The sequence below is a fragment of the Neopsephotus bourkii genome, unplaced genomic scaffold, assembly GCF_033783945.1.
Source record: "Neopsephotus bourkii isolate Nb327-2 ecotype Australia unplaced genomic scaffold, CSIRO-AGI_Nbou_v1 NB_94, whole genome shotgun sequence".
Taxonomy (NCBI): Eukaryota; Metazoa; Chordata; class Aves; order Psittaciformes; family Psittacidae; genus Neopsephotus; species Neopsephotus bourkii.
The window spans coordinates 1-21,126 of record NW_026900611.1 but is presented as its reverse complement, the minus strand read 5'-3'; the positions used below and the strand labels follow the sequence as shown (position 1 = coordinate 21,126).

The 21,126-nt window shown below is 43.3% G+C and overlaps 2 protein-coding genes across 4 annotated transcripts; both read right to left on the bottom strand.

Annotated features, from left to right (window-relative positions):
- Positions 1-245: 245 nt before the first annotated feature.
- Positions 246-4,015, bottom strand: ELAC1 (elaC ribonuclease Z 1). The gene is made up of 3 exons (XM_061355494.1): positions 3,619-4,015; positions 1,803-2,270; positions 246-1,166 (listed from the first exon to the last, which is right to left on the bottom strand). The coding sequence occupies exons 1-3, from the start codon at positions 3,773-3,775 to the stop codon at positions 697-699; spliced, it is 1,095 nt and encodes a 364-aa protein (XP_061211478.1). The 5' UTR covers positions 3,776-4,015; the 3' UTR covers positions 246-696.
- Positions 4,016-7,180: 3,165 nt separating this feature from the next.
- LOC133213313 (NAD-dependent malic enzyme, mitochondrial-like) lies at positions 7,181-21,101 on the bottom strand. 3 transcript variants are annotated; one of them, XM_061355473.1, is made up of 9 exons: positions 20,821-21,100; positions 20,622-20,719; positions 19,467-19,580; positions 19,259-19,373; positions 17,972-18,114; positions 14,542-14,644; positions 13,842-13,912; positions 12,965-13,063; positions 7,181-9,959 (listed from the first exon to the last, which is right to left on the bottom strand). In XM_061355473.1, exons 1-9 carry the CDS (start codon positions 20,966-20,968, stop codon positions 9,885-9,887), a joined length of 966 nt encoding a protein of 321 aa, XP_061211457.1. In that variant the 5' UTR covers positions 20,969-21,100; the 3' UTR covers positions 7,181-9,884. The 3 variants fall into 3 exon arrangements, with proteins under 3 accessions (XP_061211457.1, XP_061211450.1, XP_061211466.1); XM_061355466.1 differs by having other exon boundaries at positions 7,181-12,615; positions 20,821-21,098; XM_061355482.1 differs by lacking the exons at positions 13,842-13,912; positions 14,542-14,644 and having other exon boundaries at positions 7,181-12,615; positions 20,821-21,101.
- Between the last annotated feature and the right edge of the window lie 25 nt (positions 21,102-21,126).

The window sequence follows — 21,126 nt, the reverse complement described above, 5'->3', positions numbered from 1 at the left end:
GAGGAACATTTTAGGAGAGGCTACTTCTCATCTGCTAAAGACTTCCAGAGTCTTCTAAAACTTCACTGATGCAGGGAATAGGTGTGCAAACTTAAGGCTCATGCCTCAGAGCTTTAAATGAACCAAACTGTTAAGAGTGATTCAGGGAAGCCTAAACTACATTTATTTATGAGGAAACTTCATATGCAAAGGAGAGTTAGAAGAGGTCCTCGACTTAAGCAGTAGCAACACCCAAGTTACAACCATTTGGCAAAGTTATACTTTATTAGTTCCAGTGTGATAGTCCTCTTACACAGAAACAGGGTTACAGTTACAGAATACTACAGACAAGTTTGAAATAGATGCTACTCAAAAGCTTGTAACAGATAAGGTATCTTCAATCCTGGTGCAGAACGCAGACCTTCCTATTGTATCAAGCCAAATGATCCAGTGCTCTGCTGTAAGAATCTGTGGTCCAACGAAGAGAAGGACAGACCAGCACACACGTTCAGTTTCTGGGATGTCTGAAACCATCTATTATGAATTTATTCCAAGTTCAAGACATCCGAGTATCCTTTTTTCTTCCTTTAAGAAAGCAATATGACTGTACCTGGTACTGTCTCCAGTTTGCAAGTGTTCTGTGTGCCAGAGTTGGATATCAGAACCCTACTGTTACCCAACACCATCCTACTTTATGTCTTCACACTGAGCTTACTATCATTTTAACTTCCTCACTGGAATTTCTATTGTCATGAAGTCCTCTGCTAGTGTTACTTCTTGGCCATCTAACACTGACTCTGCCTGTCTCTTCAGTTCGGTGATGTCTGCATCCCCCTCACCTCTCTGCGCAGCCGGTTTGTACCGCTGACTGAAGTGAGTCAACACCAGTTTCTTAACTTTACACCATTTCGCAAACTCTGAAGCCATTTTCGGAGTGCTATGTCCATGTTCTCTGGCCTTTTGCTCTTGGGTATCGTCCAACGTGGCTTCGTGTATCAGTACATCTGCTCCACAGCAAAGCTTTGTGGCTGCATCTCCAACCACCCCTGAACAATCCCCCAGAATGCAAATTTTTCTTCCAGGAATAGGGTCTTCTAAGACATCAGAAGGAGAAATCATTAGTCCATTTTCTAGCACAACTGTACTCCCATTCTTCAGCTTCCCGTATAAAGGACCTGGTTGAACTCCTGGTGAATAAAGGCAAAAGAGTCCATAAGTATTATAACAAGTGTCAGGTTTAAAAACGAGAAAACAAGAAGAAATACCCTCTACATATTATATACCTCTATATATTACATACCTTTCTATATATAGCTATCTCACCGAAAACGTACAACCTCAATGTAAGTAGAAATATAAATTGCAATTGACACTTCATATACTTCATGCAAATACAGGGCTTATAACATTAACAGAAGTGTGTTTGAAGGAAAGCTATATTATCCGTACTAAAGCCAACAGACCTATGCAGATACACCAGCCATACATTTCCCTGAAACCCACATTGTGCTTTTAAAACTCGAACATCTGAACTTGTTTGCCCTTCTCAGTATGACAAGATTAAATGGCACTACTGTTGCACACCAACATGAAGCATTTAAATGCCTTTCATAGAAAATGGAAAATTGAATTAAAGTGGTTATGAAGACATACAGCAGCTCTAATTTGCTAGACCCCTAGAAAGGTTGGTCACAAAGATTTCAGCTGCCTGTGAACACAATTTTGTTCCATTTGCTGAAAATCAGAGCTGCTACTCAGCTTAAACACATAATTTAGGCATTTAAAACACTTAAAAAAGATGGAAAACAAGTCAAAGTAATTACCAAGGTCTTTCAGTTTCTGTACATTGAGTTTACCGGTCCGGGGCTTCTCTTCCACCACAAAGCCAAAGGAAGGAATGCGGTGAAATAAGCGAAATGCTTTCAGAACTAGCTGCTCATCCTCAAGCAGCAAGTAAGAGTCTTCTACTGGATCCAGATGGAGTATTCTCCCTTGTGCTCTCTCAGGAGGTATCTCATCACTGCCCATGGAAGAGAACTCTTTGAATTCTTCTGCAGGGCACTGGTCCCGTGTAGGCACCAGTTCATGAACAGTGTAGGGAAAGAGAAGTTGGGAGTGGGAGAGCTCCATGCTTCTCCAGATGAAGTCTCGCAGCCCTAATGGTCCATAAATATCCAGAGGTGGTTTGTCTGCATCAGGGCTGCTTTGGAGGCTAATTGTACACAGCAGGCCGGGAAGTCCAAAAAAGTGGTCACCGTGAAGATGAGTAATGAAGATCTTGGTAATTCTGCCTGTTGATCAGAACAACAGGGAAAGAAAAAGCAGAAGAAAACAAAACCCAGGAAAATTAATGAGCACAGCATCTCAGAAATAATCACTTTGGGGCAAGAAGTAGGAAATGTAAGGGAGGAGGGAAATTAATATAAAACCAGAAATAAATTCCAAACCACAGTTTTTCTTTTCCATGGCAGTGATAAGTTACCACACTAGGTTTATTTTGGCTTGATTTGCCAAAGACTGCAAGGACAGAAGTTTTAGTTCCTTCTAAGCAAAACGTGCTATAAGCATGCAAGAGAGCTGACTGGTGACATCTGCTATATTAAAAAGTGAAGAAGTGCCGGAAAGTGGTCATGCTTCCTCTATATATTGCATGGAATCTGTAGGCTAATGAGAAATGTAATGTGGAATCTGCGTTGTTCCTACTTTTGAATTTATCACATGAAATGAACGTAAATTAAAACCAAAAAGCATCCAGGTTTGATTTCAATGCTTTTGAAAGGCAAGAACCCCACAGATCCTGACTTGTTTCTTTGGAACAGATGAAAACCTGCACTTAAAAGATTTGGCTTTGTTTCTGTGTCTAAGCCCTCCTCTTGATTGATTACAAAAGCCCAGAATCTTCCCTCATTACAGACACTTGTACTTTAACCAGGCTGCCTCAGCTGAGGTTCCACATCAACACAGTGAGGCATTTTCTCCACCATCTGTTAGGACTCAGCAGTAGGAAGAACAGAATCTTTGTTTTGATTGAGGAACAATTAAGTAAATATCAGTAACCCTAGCAAAAAATTAATCTATCCATTTGGCCACTAAATCCCCTGATAGCTTCAGATTTCAAACGAGCAGAAGGATGGTTTTCTGTTCATAATGGGTAATTCCATCTTTACAACTTGGGAGTCAGAAGTCTGCTCTTGCCACTTCAGGGTGAGAATCACAGCGACTGAAGGCTTAAGTCTGGTTTCTACTTAATTTGCCAAAATGGAAAAGTTACCATGAATTCACAGAACTTTTCCTGAAATCAAAAGCACAATAATTACTGAGAGGAAGACTCACAGCAGGTATTGTCTAGAGCTGCCTTCAGACAGGTAACAAACGGCGCTGGTTTAAAGCTGGTCCCCGGCCCATATTTCGAAGTACAAAGCCTGATACATTAATTACGGAGAGTTTGGTTCTCAAAACAGAATTCTTTACCAAAGGGCAATCAGGGATTTACTGCACAGTAGGTTCAGCAGCTGCCATCCATAGGCAGTGGGTCATGCATGTTCAGTACGTATTAAAATGCCACAAGAATAGAGTGTTTTGTGTAGAGCTCCTGAAACTGCCCCCTTCCCTCATCGCAACAGCTTGCACAGCACAAACCTGCTCTGAGATGGCTCTTCATGAACTGTGTTTGAGTTCCTTCCCCGCAGTCAAACAGCCAGCACTCTCCTTCCCTGCGAAGCACCAGTGCCGATGCTCCTCTGGTTGGAGAGGGATATGCCGAGCCAGTGCCGAGGAAAGTTATATCCATTGACATCCTCAGTGCGTCTGTATACCCGGAACAGAGATCCTGGGCTGCTGAACATTTGTATTTATGCTGGGAAAGAAACGAACATTTTGGGTTTAAATGAAGGCATCCTCCCTACTTTAGTGTGAGGACCAAATTCCCCTCCCCTGGAACAGGGTATGACTTTCAGACAACACAGTATTTACAAGCAGAAATTCCTCTTTATGGCAGTGGAAGGTTGCAAACAGCCTAAACATAAGGACACTGTTTGTCACCCAAACACACAGCCCGATCCAGTTGGAAACGCTCAAATCTTTAAAGACACTACTACTTTGTCCTTCTTCTTTACACTTTGAGTCTTCTCGCATGTGCTTTCCTCTAAAAGCCGTTTCGGAATGACTGGCAGCACAGCCACTGCCAACACTTGAATGCTGTTATTGGATGTCAGAAGTGGGCAGCCCAACAATGCAGAGGTGAGAGATCTGCTCCCCTCAAGAGAAATTCATAGACCACATGAGGCAGCAGTGACCCGATTTACTTTGCCTTTGCAAAGGCACCTCTGAAAGCTTGTTTGATGTCTCAGTGTTAGGTGGAAAACCAAACCAAATTACCACGGCTTACATAGACATGAGGCTGTGTAACAGCCCACAGGACACCTACTGCGGCTGAAGGATCGACACAATCAGCTGTGCAGTGCTGGATGTACCCACTGTAGCATCCGGATGAGGAGCCCGGCTGGTCTGTATGAGCAGCACAACCTTCGGAAAGCTGTGTTAGAATCACACAATCCCAGACTGGTTTGGGTTGGAAGGGACCTTAAAGCTCCTCCCCCTCCAACCCCTGCCACAGGCAGGGACCCCTTCCACTGGAGCAGCTTGCTCCAAGCCCCTGTGTCCAACCTGGCCTTGAACACTGCCAGGGATGGGGCAGCCACAGTTTCTCTGGGCACCCTGTGCCAGCGCCTCAGCACCCTCACAGGGAAGAGCTTCTGCCTAAGAGCTCAGCTCAGTCTCCCCTCGGGCAGGTTCAAGCCATTCCCCTTGGCCTGTCCCTACAGGGCCTTGTCCCAAGCCCCTCTCCAGGTTTCCTGCAGCCCCTTTAGGCACTGGAGCTGCTCTAAGGTCTCCCCTTCAGGAGCCTTCTCTTCTCCAGGCTGCCCCAGCCCAGCTCTCTCAGCCTGGCTCCAGAGCAGAGCTGCTCCAGCCTTCGCAGCATCTCCATGGCCTCCTCTGGCCTCGCTCCAGCAGCTCCACGTCCCTCTTGTGCTGCTGCCCCAGAGCGGGGTCAAGACTGCAGGGGCGGTCTTCCCATGGCGCAGCACAAGATAACGGATGATTCCCGTCACCCCCAACCCCACAGATGAACGTCTCTCTCCCTCTCCCTCTCCCCGGTGCAAAAGCAGCCACATCTCCTCAGCAGCCTCCCGAGCTCCGCTCCTCAGGAACCCCCGCGCCGCTCCGGGCCTCGCCCCGCCGCTCCGTCCGCGGGAACGTCCCGGGGCAGGCGGCTGGGTACGACGGATCCCGAAACCGCCGCTCGGAGCCCGGTTCCGCGGGGCCTACCCAGCTCCGCAGCGCGGCCCGGCCCGGCCCGGCCCCCCCGCGCTCTCCCAGGCGGCTCTGCGGCCCGGGCGGGGCGCTGCGGCAGGTCCCGGCCGCGGCCTGTGGCAGCCCGGGTACAGCCCCGCAGGGTGGGGATGGTGTGTCAGGTAACCTTTAACAGTAATCGAAGATAGCTGGTTCTAAACTGAAGTGTGAATGAAAGCGATACCAATATGCGTGATGCTACCCAGTCAGTGCACACCTGGCGTGAATGTCTCTAAACCCTTCTGTGCAAAAGCTACCTAGAAGCATACTTGATGTATTCCATGATTCACTGAACCACAGACTGGTTTGGGTTGGAAGGGGCCTTAAAGCTCATCCAGTTCCAACCTCTGCCAGGAGCAGGGACACCTTCCACTAGAGCAGCTTGCTCCAAGCCCCTGTGTCCAACCTGGCTTTGAACACTGCCAGGGATGAGGCTGATACCAGGAAATAAAGGGTTAACATTGTGCCTGCTTGCTTAAGCAGTCGCTGTGCTTGGTGAAGCAGAACCACAGGAGTCAAAGTTGCTAGAGTGGTGAAGCAGAATTGTAGGAGTTACAGCTGCTAGGCAGAGTTGTAGTAGATAAGATTCATAGCTTAATATTTAAGACATTCTTGTTCAAATAGTATCTTTAGACAGAAAAGGAACAAAAGATAGCCAGAGTAACAAAATCTACAAACTTGACAAGTTTCTACTTTAAGATACATAAAACTGGCTTGTACCAAACCTGAGGTATGGACAGGAGCCGAAACCCCACTGAGTCTGCATGAAGGCAAGAGGTTACTTGCGGTGATGAAGAGGAACTACAGGCCTTCATCCTCACGACCCCCTAACGACCACCACCAGGAGGCACTGCACAGGTGCACCAATGGGACAAATGCCAGAAAACTAATTGTAATACTAGACGGGAATAGGTTTTGCATATGTATTAGGTGTGAAGCAATCTCATGTTTAGGTAATCATTATATGGAATATAAATGAACTGAGTGGCAAAGGGGGGGCGTGCATGCTTTTGGAGGAGCAATCCCCATGCGCCTCAGTGCTGAATAAAGCATACCTACTTTACAACTCTTAACAAGTTGTGTATCAATACTACCTGCGGATCAATATCAGGGCAGCCACAGCTTCTCTGGACACCCTGTGCCAGTGCCTTGGCACCAGTGCCCAAAAGAGGATGCGATTGGAGGTGATGTTTTGTGCAGTGAGGGTATGTTGGGCTCTGTATAACACTTGAGGTTACCCCTGTGTAAGGGAAAGAAGGTGAAGCACAAGGAAGACAAACCCATTTTGAAGATGGGTACCAAAGGTTTAGGATGTGGTGCGGATACTGTGATGAGATCGCTCCAACACCTGTGCACTTTCACGGATGACTTTTCCAAATGACCTGGATGGTAACAACACTATGCTTGCTAGGTTTCAGTAGTGGCCTTGGCAGCAATTGGTGAATGGCTGGACTCAGTAATACTACAAGTCTTTTCCAACTGAAACAGTTCTTTAAGCCTGCTTACAAAGGGTTTCTTTGACAGTGCGGTAAAACAACCAAATGTTCAAAAAAGCCATTTTGAAATAAAAACTGGAATTGCTTAATTTCAGCCTAACTACCTGTTTTGTTGGCTGATCAGGCCAGGCTGGATGTGGCTTGGAATAACCTGGTCTAGTGGAAGGTGCCCATGGTTGGAACTGGATGAGCTTTAAGATCCCTTCCAACCCAAAACAGTCTGGGATTCTATGATCATTTGCAAGGGACAAAAGGGGGGGGAGGGAGGGGGGGGATAAAACGGACCATCAGTAATTGTGTACCAATTCCATATAGATCAAGTGTTATTTTCACAGAATAAATAATATCAAATATAAGCAAAGGGAATGCATTTTACTAAGAAAATAGAAGACCAGAACACACATTTCAATAGAGTTACAACATTATAAAGGAAGAAAAATCCCCAACCTGTTTACATTTAAATACAATTTTAGTTTCAGCTGAGCAATGACCCTCCCAGGTAAAGCCAAGACTGGACAGATGAAGCTAGAACTGTTCTCATAAGCACTCCAGTAGACTTACATTTATTTTTGTAAGGTAGATATGCTCAAAGTAAAAATAAATGTGGATTATTTTGACATTTATTGACAAACTGGCCATCTTACTATGTCTGTGTATTCCTAACAGTATTTTTATTTCCATTAGGAAGGAGCTACTTAACGGACGGGTGAGTCAAAGACAGTTGGAGAGTTAAGTGCAATCCAGCGCCAACATTGTGTGCAGGGAATACAAACGCAAACCACAGGTTTCTGCACTGCACACAAAATGTCTGATGCAAGGCAGCTTTTTACATGAGCCATGGTCCACTGTGCCAGCAGGTTCCAGATTAATCCCCATGAACATTTTCCCCCGGAGCAGGCACTAGTAAGCTGCATCATCATGGAGTGCTGCGGTTTGGGAAGCAGTGTTAGGAAGCAGAGGTCTGAAGCTGGATTTTCCTTGCTGTTCCCCCGGAACATCTGCAGGCTTCCCGATACCATGGTAATGATTTTTTTTGGAAGCAGGTAAGTAGGTCAGTGTAGATCCATACAGAATTAGATGTTCCTTCAACAATGGTAACTGAATTACGTTTCCCAAATTCATCAGCCATTTGGGTACAGTTCAAGCTCTGCTCTAGATTTTCTCCTTGCTCCAGTATTCAATGTAACACCAGTCCCCGCCTGTTACATACGGCTGTTACAGACCACAATAGCAGTATGCATGCCCTTAAAAAGAGTTCAAAAACAACAGTGGTTTTCTTAAATTCGGGAATAGCATTTATGGCTGAGACAGAATGGGAATCCAAACTTGTAGTCCGATCCGAGAGGCTCACAGATAACTTTATTTGAATGACAGAGGTGCTCAAACCTGCACCTTTGAAGCCAGACGACCCGGAGCAAATGGAAGATGACAACTTGGATTTAGTTAGGCCCAGAGTCAGCTGAACTAAGATTCACAGTTGTAGTTATACATCAGTAATCCCCATTCTCCTACAGGAGAAGTCACCAAATAGGGCTGCTAGTGAAAAACTAAAAGGAGTATCACTTATCTTTGCAGTTACTACCAGAGGAGTGTGACAAAGAGTTACTTTACCTTCTCCCACAAAATAGCGTGCTGGAAACAACAGTACAGAGAACACACACACATACCACAGGAAACCGGTTAAACACCAATCTGCAGGTACAGTGTGGCTTTGTTTTAAGCTTGGAAAACAATCACAACATCATGAAACATCACTATTCACAAACATAACTGAGAATTTATGCAACAGTCACATTTGGGGTTTAAAATCTATCAGACACTGCATTTTAACAGTCTTCCTCTATATGCCAGTTGTGGGCATAGGCTTTGGGAACACAAAAATCGTATCTTTGAACAAGAACATGGATATTTTATCAAAATAGGCTGCACTCCCTTAACTACCTTTCTTCTCCTTCTCTAGATGCTTCTATACATTGCTGCCATGAGGCTCAGTCCTGCTCCTGTTGATTTTAAGGAAGCAAGTCTTGGAAAAGACCAAGCTACTGACCTCAGTGGGAGTTTCTGATCCTCTGAAAGTGTTCTGCACATCCAGAGCAGGATCCTCACAGAAGAGATGGGAAATACAGACTTCTGTACCACTTGGAGGGGAAAGTCCCTGTGTGAGGAGCTAGCACACTAGTCATCATTTAGGCAATATATTTTTTTAACTTACAGTATGTAACATTAGAAAATGCATCCTGGTGACAAGATTTTCCCTTTGCATACTGCGTAAGAGTTTTCTGTGTAGATAAAGATCAGTAAATGCTTTTGAATAAGCCATAAAACAGAAAAATCAGGTTAAGTAATATATGAAAATGCTACTGTGATTCCTTACTAAACGGCAAGAGTAGCAGTTGTAATTAATTGAAAGATTAACTGGATCTGAAGAATACTCAAAACTGAAAAAGAAATGTATCTATGTATTTCATATAAAGAAAAAATAACCTGTAAAAGATGACAGCGAGAGTGAAATGCACTTAAGCATTTGTGAGCTGATGTGTTACTTGCTGCTAAGGGAAAACAGCAGTACATTATAGGTAAAATTCCACTATGTCTTTGTTGCAAGAGCCTGATTAAACTATGTCCACAAGTGCGGATGCACAGATGAGGTCTAACTGGTACCAGTTAGCTGCAGTAACTCGGACAGGTTAAAGAGGGACAGTCTACTCTAGAGCTCCAAAACATGCAATCAGGACAGGGCTAGGTAGTAACTGGAGCCTCAGAGCCAGCTAAGGACTGTTTTTGCCTCACCTGTGCAGTGGTATTTCCAGAAAATTTATGCAGAAACATTTGTACTTGGGAAGATCCCACTGACAGCCAGTTCTGAACGACCCCTCTTGGCATCTGCTTGAAGACAGCAGGGAGCCTGTGCCAGGAAGGGAAAGGACTGCACTGCTCAAAACAGGCATCTTCCCTCAGCTTGATAGCAGCCACTGCCAGTTTCAAGTGCAGGAGCTCCCCCTGGGAACCGAATTCACTCTCGCCCAAAACAAAGACTCCTGCTGGACACAGGCATTGCTATTTTTGCAAGCAGCAGGTTTTCATAGGTACTACCAGTGCCCACTGGTCATGGGCTGTGACTGCACTTCTTGCCTCAAAAAAATGATCAGACTGAAGAGATGGATGCAGATCTTTATTTTGTAAGACAAAGAGTTATATTTATGGACTGACTGCCCTTACTCTGTGATCGTTCCCAGCCAGGACACAAAATCAGTGCATGGGACATTTTTGTTACTCATCTTGCCTGATCAGTATGTGGGCAGATGTGGGGAAGTGTGCATTCCCAATGTACTTGAATCTAATGATGCAGAACTCCACTGGCACTACAACAGGCTTCAGCTAGAGCTGAATTTTCAGGAGGCAAAAATAATTTGTACACTAAATAAATAATTTTTCAGTAAGATCACAGATTTAAATACAATAAAAACCAGGCACAGCAAAAATAGATGGGGAAAAAAGCATCCTCTGTAAAAACATCTCATGTGTGTGTTGGTCTTTTTTGTGTATATGCTTAAATATACAAGTTGCAAACCACGTATGTCGCCCAAGTTGGCAATGCAGCATTTCAAGCCCCACCAGACAGCACTTTACCACAGTTTGAATACACAGTCATTTCTCCACATCACTGTTTTCTGTTTATGTAATCAGTCTTCATTCCTCACTTTGGTAAAGCCTTCCCAAAGTTTACTCTTTCTATTTAATACATGGAGATAATTTTAAATTCAAAGACTAAGCAGTAAGTGACAGAGCCCATGTCTAAGGGGGTAACAGAGATTATTTTTCCTGTTCTTTTTCAGGCCTACTCTGTGGAGACTGCATTTTCCAATCTAAATGAAGCTATGACAGACGTGCTTGCCATGAGTAAATCCTGAGCAAGCTTTATTTCATCTGTACTACACTGGCTTCAAGTTTGCCACTATCGCTTTGTTATGTCTAATTATTCAGTTTTGGCTTGCTTTTTTTTTTAATGCCTTGATGCAGCAAACAATGGAACAGCACATTAACCTCATTTTTGTTCCTAAGATACCACTGTTCTAGTTACAGAGATTAGATTAGGAGAAGTCACAGATCATAAGTACCAGTGTGTGTCTGTGCCTGCTAATATGAAGTGATGAAGGGCACTTCGACCTGGTATAAACAACCAGAAAGGAACGCACGTTGTGGTATCTTTAGCAAACGTGCAGTACTACTTATTGCAAGGAAAAATTCAACTTGCATTTTGTGTTCACACAAAAAAAACCCTGACAAATTAAACCTGTAAATGGAGTGAGGAAGATGAAGTGACCAACTTGGTGCTTCGAAGCATGAGATCTTTCGAGTCCAGTATTCAAACTGAACCAAATATACCAGAGTGAAGACCACAGGAAGCATTCAGACTTGTGTGTATGTGTGTGTCAATAGCTGCCTGTAACATTTTCTGTTCCAGCTTCTTCAGCTGCCTGTGGGACATTTGTTCGACGTGGCAGCTGAGTCCACTTAGGAGTTTTTGAGTCTGCAATGTCATGAAAGCTTCACACACAAGTCTTTGTGAGAAATGGGTATGCAAGGGAAAGAACAATTAAACTTAGAAGAAACAGAACCTTGAAAAGTTAACAACTGAAACAAAAATCCTTCGGTACATCACCTTGGAGTCTGCTGCAGGAACTCTCCTTGGAAAATCTCTAAAATATTTTGGTTAGTTATCTCAGATCCTGCCCTTTACATGATAAAATCTACTATGCAACAGTATAGCTTTGTTTTTAAAATATGCTAAGCGATTAGTATTATTTTCGGGCTTTCCAAGGATAATGTTAACTGTTTCACATTTTTCCTGATTCATACATTTCACACAATGATGAAAACATGAAACACAAACATTGCTGCAGAGTCCACATCTGCAAACCGTGCTGGTCCTCAGAGCACACTTAAAGAAATAGAGGAGCCAACGCCACAAGCAGGACTGGATATGGCAAACTTTAAACATCAGACAAACCAGAAACCCCATTATAAAATCACAGACAGGTCTGGGTTGGAAAGGACCTTAAGATCACTACGTTCCAACCCCCTGCCATCACCCTAGACCACACTGCCCAATGCTCTGTCCAACCTAGCCTTGAAAAAATTAGACTGTTAATTTTGTTTTAAGCTACTTTTTTTGTTTGACAAATGCTCTCTGGTGATGTCACAGATAATGCAGTGTGACAATAAGAGGACAATTATAAGACTGATTATTTAAAGCAGAAATAAATCATTCTGGAAATCGGCAGTGATGAGAGAGCTATAATTCATCATCAAGCACATGTTTCTAAAACATCATTAATGGAATTTTTACTGTGGTGCTGGCTTTAAGCTAGAAATACAGTGTCATTAAATTAATTCTGGAGAGCTCTCTCATTCCTGTGACAGATGTCATCATCCATACAGTTTATGAGGTACTTGGGAGAGTGGGGAGAAATCCATGTCAAGTGAAAAACAGGGTAGAAGGGGGTAAGAAAAAAAAAAGACAACAAAATGAGTGAAAATAAATTACAGGACTCAAAGATCGTGATTTAAATCAGATCGAAAAGGGGATCCCTGCAGAGAAGAAGATACTGCCTAAGGAGTGTGATCTTCTGATGCATCAGTGAACCTTAGATTCAGGCCAGTCATACACATCTGGCATGAAGGATTCGTATTCGTAGGACCAAACCTTTGATCGAATGTAACTGTTCTTGTCTGCAGGTTCAGGGTAATGGAAAGCCATGTTGTTTGCGTACAAAAATTCCATAACCTGGAAAGTTAAATCACCATGTGGTTTGTGCCTTTTATTACATTCGCATAGCATCCAGCGCTTCTACTGCAATATGCTTAGAACTCACAAACTGGATAAAGACAAACACCAAAGGGATCTGAAAACTTAATTTCAGAAATCAAAGGAGCATAACTTTGGCTCACCATCATTGCCATACTGAAGCATCCAACAAATTTAGACATTTTAAAGCATCTCTTATTAAAGGCATAAAGAACTGGGTACTTTGCGCCCCAGCACCTAGTGTTCGAGAGTCATAGTGTGCAATTCAGCAGCTTAATGGACACATAAAACACTTTTAGTACAGTCCACTTTTATGCTTCATACTCACCTTGACAGCAATATAAATAGAAACTTCCCTGATATTAGACAGTGGAGGATAGAGTCTTCCCTGTGCAAGTTCTTCATCAGTCAACTGTTCCGACAACGCCTGGGTTAGAAAAACAAACAAGTCCTTAGAGCAGCTCCAGTGCCTAAAGAGGCTGCAGGAAAGCTGGAGAGGGGCTTGGGACAAGGGCCTGTAGGGACAGGCCAAGGGGAATGGCTTGAACCTGCCCGAGGGGAGACTGAGCTGAGCTCTTAGGCAGAAGCTCTTCCCTGTGAGGGTGCTGAGGCGCTGGCACAGGGTGCCCAGAGAAGCTGTGGTTGCCCCATCCCTGGCAGTGGTCAAGGCCAGGTTGGACACGGGCTTGGAGCAAGCTGCTCCAGTGGAAGGGGTCCCTGCCTGTGGCAGGGGTTGGAGGGGGAGGAGCTTTAAGGTCCCTTCCAATACAAACCAGGCTGGGATTCTATTTACTGCTTCCCAAATTGGATCAATAACACGCTAAAACACCTGAGAGAACAAGTTCCAGTGTTCTTACTACTAAAGTGCTCCCAAAGCACTAGAAAAACACAGTCAAAAATCTTAAAATTCTCAAAGATCAACTCAGGCCTGTTGCCAGACATACAAGGTGGGGAGGCAACATACACATGGACAGATTTCCTATTTGAGTGTTTAGTTTCTGGATGAGCAAAAATCAAAATTGCAGTGGAAGGTGATACTTTTCACAATTTTGTCTGATCAAAATCTGTTTTTTCCCATTGGGGAGGGATAAACCACGCAGAAATCCAACAGGAAACCTGAGAGTTTCATCAAGACTGGAGAAATTGCCCATCGTGCCATCCACCATCACGTCAGAAGCCCCAGCCTACTCTGTTCCCACACTTACCTTAGCAGCTTCTAGGAAAACCTTATCGCTAATATGTCGAACGCTGCTGAGGATCACAGCAAGAGCCACACCTACAATGAAATTATTGCCAATTAGGACACATCACTTTAAAACAGCAGCCTGCTGCTGAGAGCTGACAGTAATCTAGAATGTTAGGGGTTTTATTAATCTTCCCAAAGCTTTCTACACTCTCAGCATGTGTGCTAGTCGCTTACCCTAATAGGTGGCTTTTAGCAAAGAGCTACAGATTAGCAGCTCAGGAATGACAGGGAGAGAAATATCCCCAGTGCTTCTTTTGTACTCTCACTTGTGCAGAGGTTAACTTCAAGGGGAGCATATCAACAACTGTTTTGTCCTCCCCCTGCCTCCCCCACAAATAAGCAGAACCCATAATGCAGCAGCTTTCAAAGCCTTTAATAACATCCTTCTGTTTTCTTAGAAACAATCAGTTGGGTGAGCTCACCGTGTGCATGTTTGCATGCGTAGCTAAACAGGCCTAACATCTGTCCTTAACTGATTCTCTTTCATTGATTCCGCTGATTAAATTCTCAGCTTTAAAGCAATTAAAGCATTTAAATGCTGGTAATGCCTCATGCTGCTTCACTAACTGTGCCCAGTGTAGCAAGGGAACCCAGGAAGAGGTGGTAATAGCCTAGATTAAATGATTTTTAAGTAGGTTTTTAACAATTTTATTTATTACCTGGGAAAATGTAAGCATTGTTTCCTTGGCCTGGTTTGAAGCTTCTTCCATCTTTCAGAGTCACCAGCTCAAAGGGACTCCCACTGGCAAACAAGCAACGGCCCTGTTAAACAGAGGAATGATCACGGTCAGGCAACTTTTTAAAGAACCAGGAGTATGGAGTCATTAAGAAATGCAGGGACAGAGTCCTGCAGCTCCCAGATTTAGGTCTGAGACAGGAAGGTACTTGACCATGCAGCAAAATGGCAAATGGCCCTTCTGAATGCAACTGGATTCAAGGATACACTTAAATCCCTTGCTGACTCTGTTTCTAGATGACAGCCACCAAACCCACTCTTTCCAGTAGGGCCTGGAAGAGATACAAGAATCAGTCAGCTTCTGCATGTTTCTGCAGAAACATTGCAGCAAACATCTGGAAAGTGAGAGGCAAGCACACACATTGAATTGTGCTGCTTTCCAAGGAACTGGAGCAATCTATTTGTTTTATCATTCATAGTTCTTTAAGACAGCAATGTTTACAGGAACTGCTCACAGACAAAGTATTTGTGCGATAATCATTATTATAACCACAACGAAGACTGGGACCCGCAAACACAGGGACTGCATAAAGACAGCTGAAAATGGCCACTTCCAAAAGGAGATTGAGTAAAAGTACAGTAACAAAAGGGCACTTGTTTAGTGATGGGTGGGAGGGTGAAAGGGGGAGTGCTGTATCATACTTGCTGAGAGCTCTGAGAGGGGTGAATAATGCAGTTTGCTTTCCTTTGGAAAGGATTTTAGTCAGCATGAAACATTAAAGCAAATCCAGAGGCTGGAGTGTGAAATACACCCTCCAGATAAATGACCCTTTCCTCAGGCAATAAACTCCCTGTAAGAAAAAAATATCTACTTTCTTTTGAGTAACAGATTTAATAGCATTACTTTAAAATGCTTAATGTTCTCCAGGCCCACAAGGTTTGAAAACAAACCACCAAAGAGGCTAAGGTCTCAGGAGCTATGTTTGAATGTTAGGGCATGCCCATGACAATAGCCTTTTTGTGTAGGCAGCAAAAGGTATGGATGAATTTGAGACAGGACCAAAGGACAATGAATATTAAAACACAACAAAAGCCCACACAATGCCCAGTGGCAAAGCGCACTAAAGCATCGTCGGGCTGTTACAGGTGCCACCTAGTGGAAAAAGAATAAGGAATAGTGATGATACCTTCCGTACTGAGCTCCTACCTAAGATTTCACACCAGGATTAGGCTATTCCAGAGGCCAGAAGACATATGGGGCTGATAGCTCTGATTCCTAACTGCTTGACAACCTTTGTTAGTTAAAACTTTACACTCTAAGGGCAAACGAGGGGTAAACTGAGTACATTTCAGAGAACTAAAAAGCATTATGAAAATAAACATCAGATGTGGAGAAAGATCCAGAAACATTACAAAATGTATGGAACAAAATTAAACCCATTAATTTACTGACCAGGACTATTTAATCATCCAAATAATCTATGTCTATAAATAATAGCTTATGGAAAATAATGAATAAAAGGACATATAGATTCAATACAGGAGAAAACCAAAGTTCCCCTCTCCATTTGGCACAAACTCTTCAAATAGCACTGCTCACACAGCTACTTCAGTGAAGACCTGTTACCACACCTGAATCCTACCAGTACAGTCTAATCTTGCTTCTGCATCTGATAACAACTGTCCCGAGGTCTGACTTGTGGGACTCAATACACAGCCACGGGGAACAAGTGAGCCTCTTCCCTTAAAACATCTATTGCTCTGTTGATACTCCATAAAAAGTGGAAGTAAAAATTAGGCTGATTCTCCCTCTTATAGTGCTGCTGGCCTCCTTCAGCCATCAGAGATGCTAGTGGGTTTCACATTTATTTAGGCCAACTAAAGGCTTTGCTGTGTAATTGCTTGTTTAATTTTTATCCAAGATATTGGAATTTAATTTTGCATACTGAAACACTGCCCAAGTCACTATTCTGACTAATGCAAAGTATCTGAGACATATTAAACCATCTTCATTTAAAACCGTTTTCATTTATTATTAAAAGCTTTTGCCCAGAGGCTATTATTCCTGGCAAGGACTCACTTTGGACCTGCAAATCTCTCTTAATAAGAGCTCCCTCCAAGCTGACAGGCCCAGTAACAAAGAAAACCCGGGTGCCAACTGGACATAATGGTATTATACCCTTCCCTGAGGTTGTGATGCTGTAAAATGAACCACACTAAAAGTGGAAGGAAGGAGTTCATAGTTCTGTAGCAAGAAACAAGGAAAGATCTCCACCCATTCATTTTCATGTATGAGTCACTTGGTTTGGGACTGTATTAAGAAAAAAAAAAGGTTAAAAAAGCAGTCTTTTCATGAGTCCCACCCCTGAAGCCTGCAGGCAGGCCTTGTGGACAAGGAGAGATCACAGTGAGCTGGAGCTACCATGTAGGGGAAAGGCATTACCACCCAGTTCACAGTGTCAGAGAGAGTGCTCTATCTGCCTGATGCTCCCTTGCCCCCACCTCTGCCCTCAAGCTCTCTTCAGAGACAGTTTCATATAATAGATAGTGCAGAAGGATAGATACAGACAGAGATACAGAGGTGATGGGTGATAGTGTTACTGAAAAACACCCAAACCCCCAACCTCCAACCCCCACAAACACCCTGGAGTGTAAGGGCTTGGAGGTAATGGTGCAAAATGAGATGTTATATATCTGTTCTTGGTTCACTCATTTCAGCGTTTGGTGGTGCCAGTGTATGAGACAAAGACTTTGTGAGGGGGTTCACGAGGACAGAAGGCTACCACTGACTCCTGCACAGGAAGCAAAGTCTTAATGGGTCATAGCTAATGATACGAGTTCTGACTTGCAGACACTAGGAAATAACCGAGTACAAAGCAGAATTCCTGAACTGATGCAAGGACATGACCTGCTTTAAGGATTTTATTCAACCATCACAACATCCCTTAGTCTCTATTACAGTATTAACTTAAGATCATACAATCACAGACTGGTGTGGGTTGGAAGGAACCCTAAAACTCATCCAGTCCCATCCCACGCCATAGGCAGGGATGCCCTCCACTAGACCAGGTTGCTCCAAGCCCCATCTTTAGAACACAAAATAATTTAAAAGCATGGTGGGAAACCGTTAATTGAGTAAAACTATGAAACAGCACCTACTGGTCATTCTTTTTAAAAGTAATAACAAAGATTTGGGCTATTTTAATCTTTTAAGCAAAATTTTATTATTTAAAAATCAAGACTTCTTTTCACATCACCTCCATTTACTTTTTGCCAGAAGACAGGAAAGATCTGAATTATTATGTCAGTAACTCCAAATAATAAAAAAATAAATTGAGTTCTTGTATTCTCAGTCAGTAAAAAATTTCATCACTAATGTTGCCAAAAGATCAACATTTGTGAACGTTACATACCTCTGTTAGTGTATATGCTTCCTCTGCTGTGCATTCAGATTTCACTGTGGGGTTACTTAGTGCAAATATTATGGGTCGCTCATTGATAGAGGCCATTGCTTTGATCACATCCTGAGAGAAGAGCCGCCCAGCTCCTGCAACTCCTGGAATAAATGGAAACACATAAAAATAGAATCAATACTTGTCTGCCTCAGGGCAGGTGACAGCGACTGTAGATTAAGTTCTTACCAACCCTGAAATCTCCCACTCAGAGCAAAGCATGGCAGGCTTTTCTAGCAGCAGGAGAAGGAAACCAGGCACTGCTCTGTTTCTGGCTGCTTAAAATTCTCATTTTCACAGGAACATCTAATTAATGTGTTCCAAAAGCCTATTTTACATAATTTTTTTGTATTAACATGTGCAGAGAACACTTATCACCGCCCTGTGGGAGCTGCAGATTCTTCACAGATGATTCATCCTAGCTGGGTGTTAACTGTGCAATGCACATTCCCTTCATGCTGGTATTTCTCACCACACCCAAACACATAGGTGCAAACACATAAAAACAGTGTACACATACACTGGCTATAGACTTTAGGGAAGCTACTCAGCTAAAAAACTGCAATTTTCCAGATAAATTACGTGCAAAGGAAACTGCAGAGTTGTATTAGGAAATACCTGTAATCCCACCTGACCTCTGCAGACAGCCATGGTTATAAATCAATACCTACATATGTCAGTAACATAACAGGTAGAGGTGACCTGTGGCATGAAATAAGCTCCTTCAACCCATGCTGCTGGCACATTCTGGCCAGCTATTGGGGGAGGGAAGGTCAGAAAAATATAATTACTCAGTTAGAAAACTCCTGCAAAAGAGAAAACACCGTGTTTGTGACTGTTGTCACCTTACTGCTGATGTAGGGGATGTGTCTGGGGAAAAAAAAGGTTGTGTTTTTGCCTTCCTGACTCATAGTCCCTTTCATTACAATTTCAGTTCATTATGGCCATGCAGTCCCTGAAAACATGCTCAGTCTTCTACGGAAGTCTAATACGAGCTGGACAAGGATGAGAGGAAGCAGTTAGTATGGACACAAGATGCAGAAGGAGCACCACAGCTGAATGAAGGATGCATTGTGAGCTAACCTGCAGCTCAGTGTATTTTCAAGCAGAAAACTGAACTCGCATGTTCATGTTACACCAGCAGAAATGCAGATCACTGTCACCAACCTCCCTGGAGCCACATCAGTGAATCAAATGCAGCAAATAACTGAACGATGGAGATACAGGATCAAAAATAGCCTTACTTACCAATGATAGCTGAAGGCCGAAGTACATTCACTGCCTCCACAAATGTCTTTGGTATCTGCTCTGGAACCTGATGCGTAAATGGTTCTTGATTAGCATCAACCTTTTGTTCTCGGCCCTGTAGATAAAAGGTTGATTATTTTTGTGCAGAAGACACAGAAAGCATCTGGCCATCTGTACTGTGGTATTTCAAGGCTTGGTGCACCCTTACCTGAACCAGTAAACCATATTTGTCAAACATCCATATTCTCCTATAGGCTTCCTCAGCAGAAACACCACTTTCCATCATAGCCATAACAATGAGGTTTGCAATTCCCAGTGCAGCCTTAAGGATAAAAGGACTTGGATTTTTAAAAATTCACAAAAAAGGTTTCTCATCACAGATCACAACCACCACCCAGTGCAAGATCTCCACAAAACTCATTTAATAAGCCAGTTCTGAAACACAAGCAATGTTTCCCTAGATGGGGGCAGACTACTGGCATCAACAGTGTCATGTTTTCAAGTGCAAGAGAGAGGCAGCATTTCTGGGTGTTGTGCCCCCATGTCTGTACCAGTTCAGCAGCCACTGTAAAGCAGCCCAACCAGACAGTAACAATAATTTAGTGCTGCAAGCCCTCCTGTCAAGAAACCATAGCACAATGTTTTGCGCCCAGCTGCTTTCCAATCCTGTCTTTGCTCCTGCTGCCTGTGACAAAGGGCTTGCTGACAGAGGGCACAAAGTAGGTGCTGGCAGTGCTTACCTCCGCATCCCTTCTCTTGGCTCACTGCACATGCTGCTAAACCTGGCAGGAGAAATAAGGTAGAGGAAAGCGCAGAGCAGGGCAACAACACAACATTGGCCAGTTACTGCAATCACGACCTTCCCTGGTTGGTTGGAGAAGATTTCAGCTAATTAAGTTATTTTTACAGCACCACAGAAGCAATTTCACTGAAATACCGAGAAGCATGGTGCTGGTCCTGACACAGCTGCCCCAGTAAACTTGCTGCAAACAGCCACTGATTTAACTTGCTAAGAAAACCACCATGTACATCTCTCCAATGCTACAGAAAATCAACAAGATGCTCTTTCCCTCTCTCTTACTGATTATAATTTTATGGTACATTCCCCTTCAACTACACACAAGTCACTGATGCTTTTTTCAAGTCCATGTAAGAAAGTGAAACACCTGAGTCTTGTAAATGTTAAACACCTTTCAAATAGTCAACTTTCAGCAGGTAGTCCCTTCTGTTAATGTGTTTCAGCTGACCTCATATAAAATGTCCTGCAACGGAATTCAGAGAATGTGAATCTCCATGAGTCCTACAGAACCAGAAAATAGACAGTTAAATCTCTTGTTGCTCTAGAGCCCTTAAGAGAACTCACCTCTCCTGCCCCAAGGAACAGCACTTTCTGCTCTGCAAGTGGTTTACCCGTGGCTTTCTGTGCTGCCAGCAGTCCTGCCAAAGCCACTGAAGCTGTCCCTGTGAAAGCAGCACAAATCTAAGGTGAGCCAAACTTCTGTGGCAGATTACAGCTTTAGGCAAAATTTCCATATATACATTAAGGAACATAAAGGGTGTACCTTGAATATCGTCATTGAAGGTACAATATTTCTCTCTGTACTTCCTTAAAAAACGAAAAGCATTGTGGTTTCCAAAGTCTTCAAACTGGATAAGTGTGTTCTGGCCATACCTACAGAACATGGCAAATATTCCTATCACCAGACACATCAAGAAATACAATCCTTTTAAAACAATTCCTGCACGTAATCTATTATCTTTGGAAAGAGACTGTCCTCGGGACTTTCACTGTTTGAAACAGTTCCACCTCTGTTCTATGTGTACTTAAGAGGTAACTACAAGCAACATGTTCCAGGTCACAGAGATAA

Excerpts from the sequence above, each read along its gene's own strand:
- LOC133213313 (XM_061355466.1), bottom strand. The coding sequence starts at position 20,968 with ATGTGTCTGGTGATAGGAATATTTGCCATGTTCTGTAGGTATGGCCAG. Across the intron at positions 18,115-19,258 it reads TCGGCCTTCAGCTATCATTG|GAGTTGCAGGAGCTGGGCGG; the intron begins GTAAGTAAGGCT and ends CATTTATTCCAG. Across the intron at positions 13,913-14,541 it reads CAATGCTTACATTTTCCCAG|GTGTGGCTCTTGCTGTGATC; the intron begins GTAATAAATAAA and ends ATTTCATTGTAG.
- ELAC1 (XM_061355494.1), bottom strand. The coding sequence starts at position 3,775 with ATGTCAATGGATATAACTTTCCTCGGCACTGGCTCGGCATATCCCTCT. Across the intron at positions 2,271-3,618 it reads GAAGAGCCATCTCAGAGCAG|GCAGAATTACCAAGATCTTC; the intron begins GTTTGTGCTGTG and ends TCTGATCAACAG. Across the intron at positions 1,167-1,802 it reads ACAGAAACTGAAAGACCTTG|GAGTTCAACCAGGTCCTTTA; the intron begins GTAATTACTTTG and ends TTTATTCACCAG.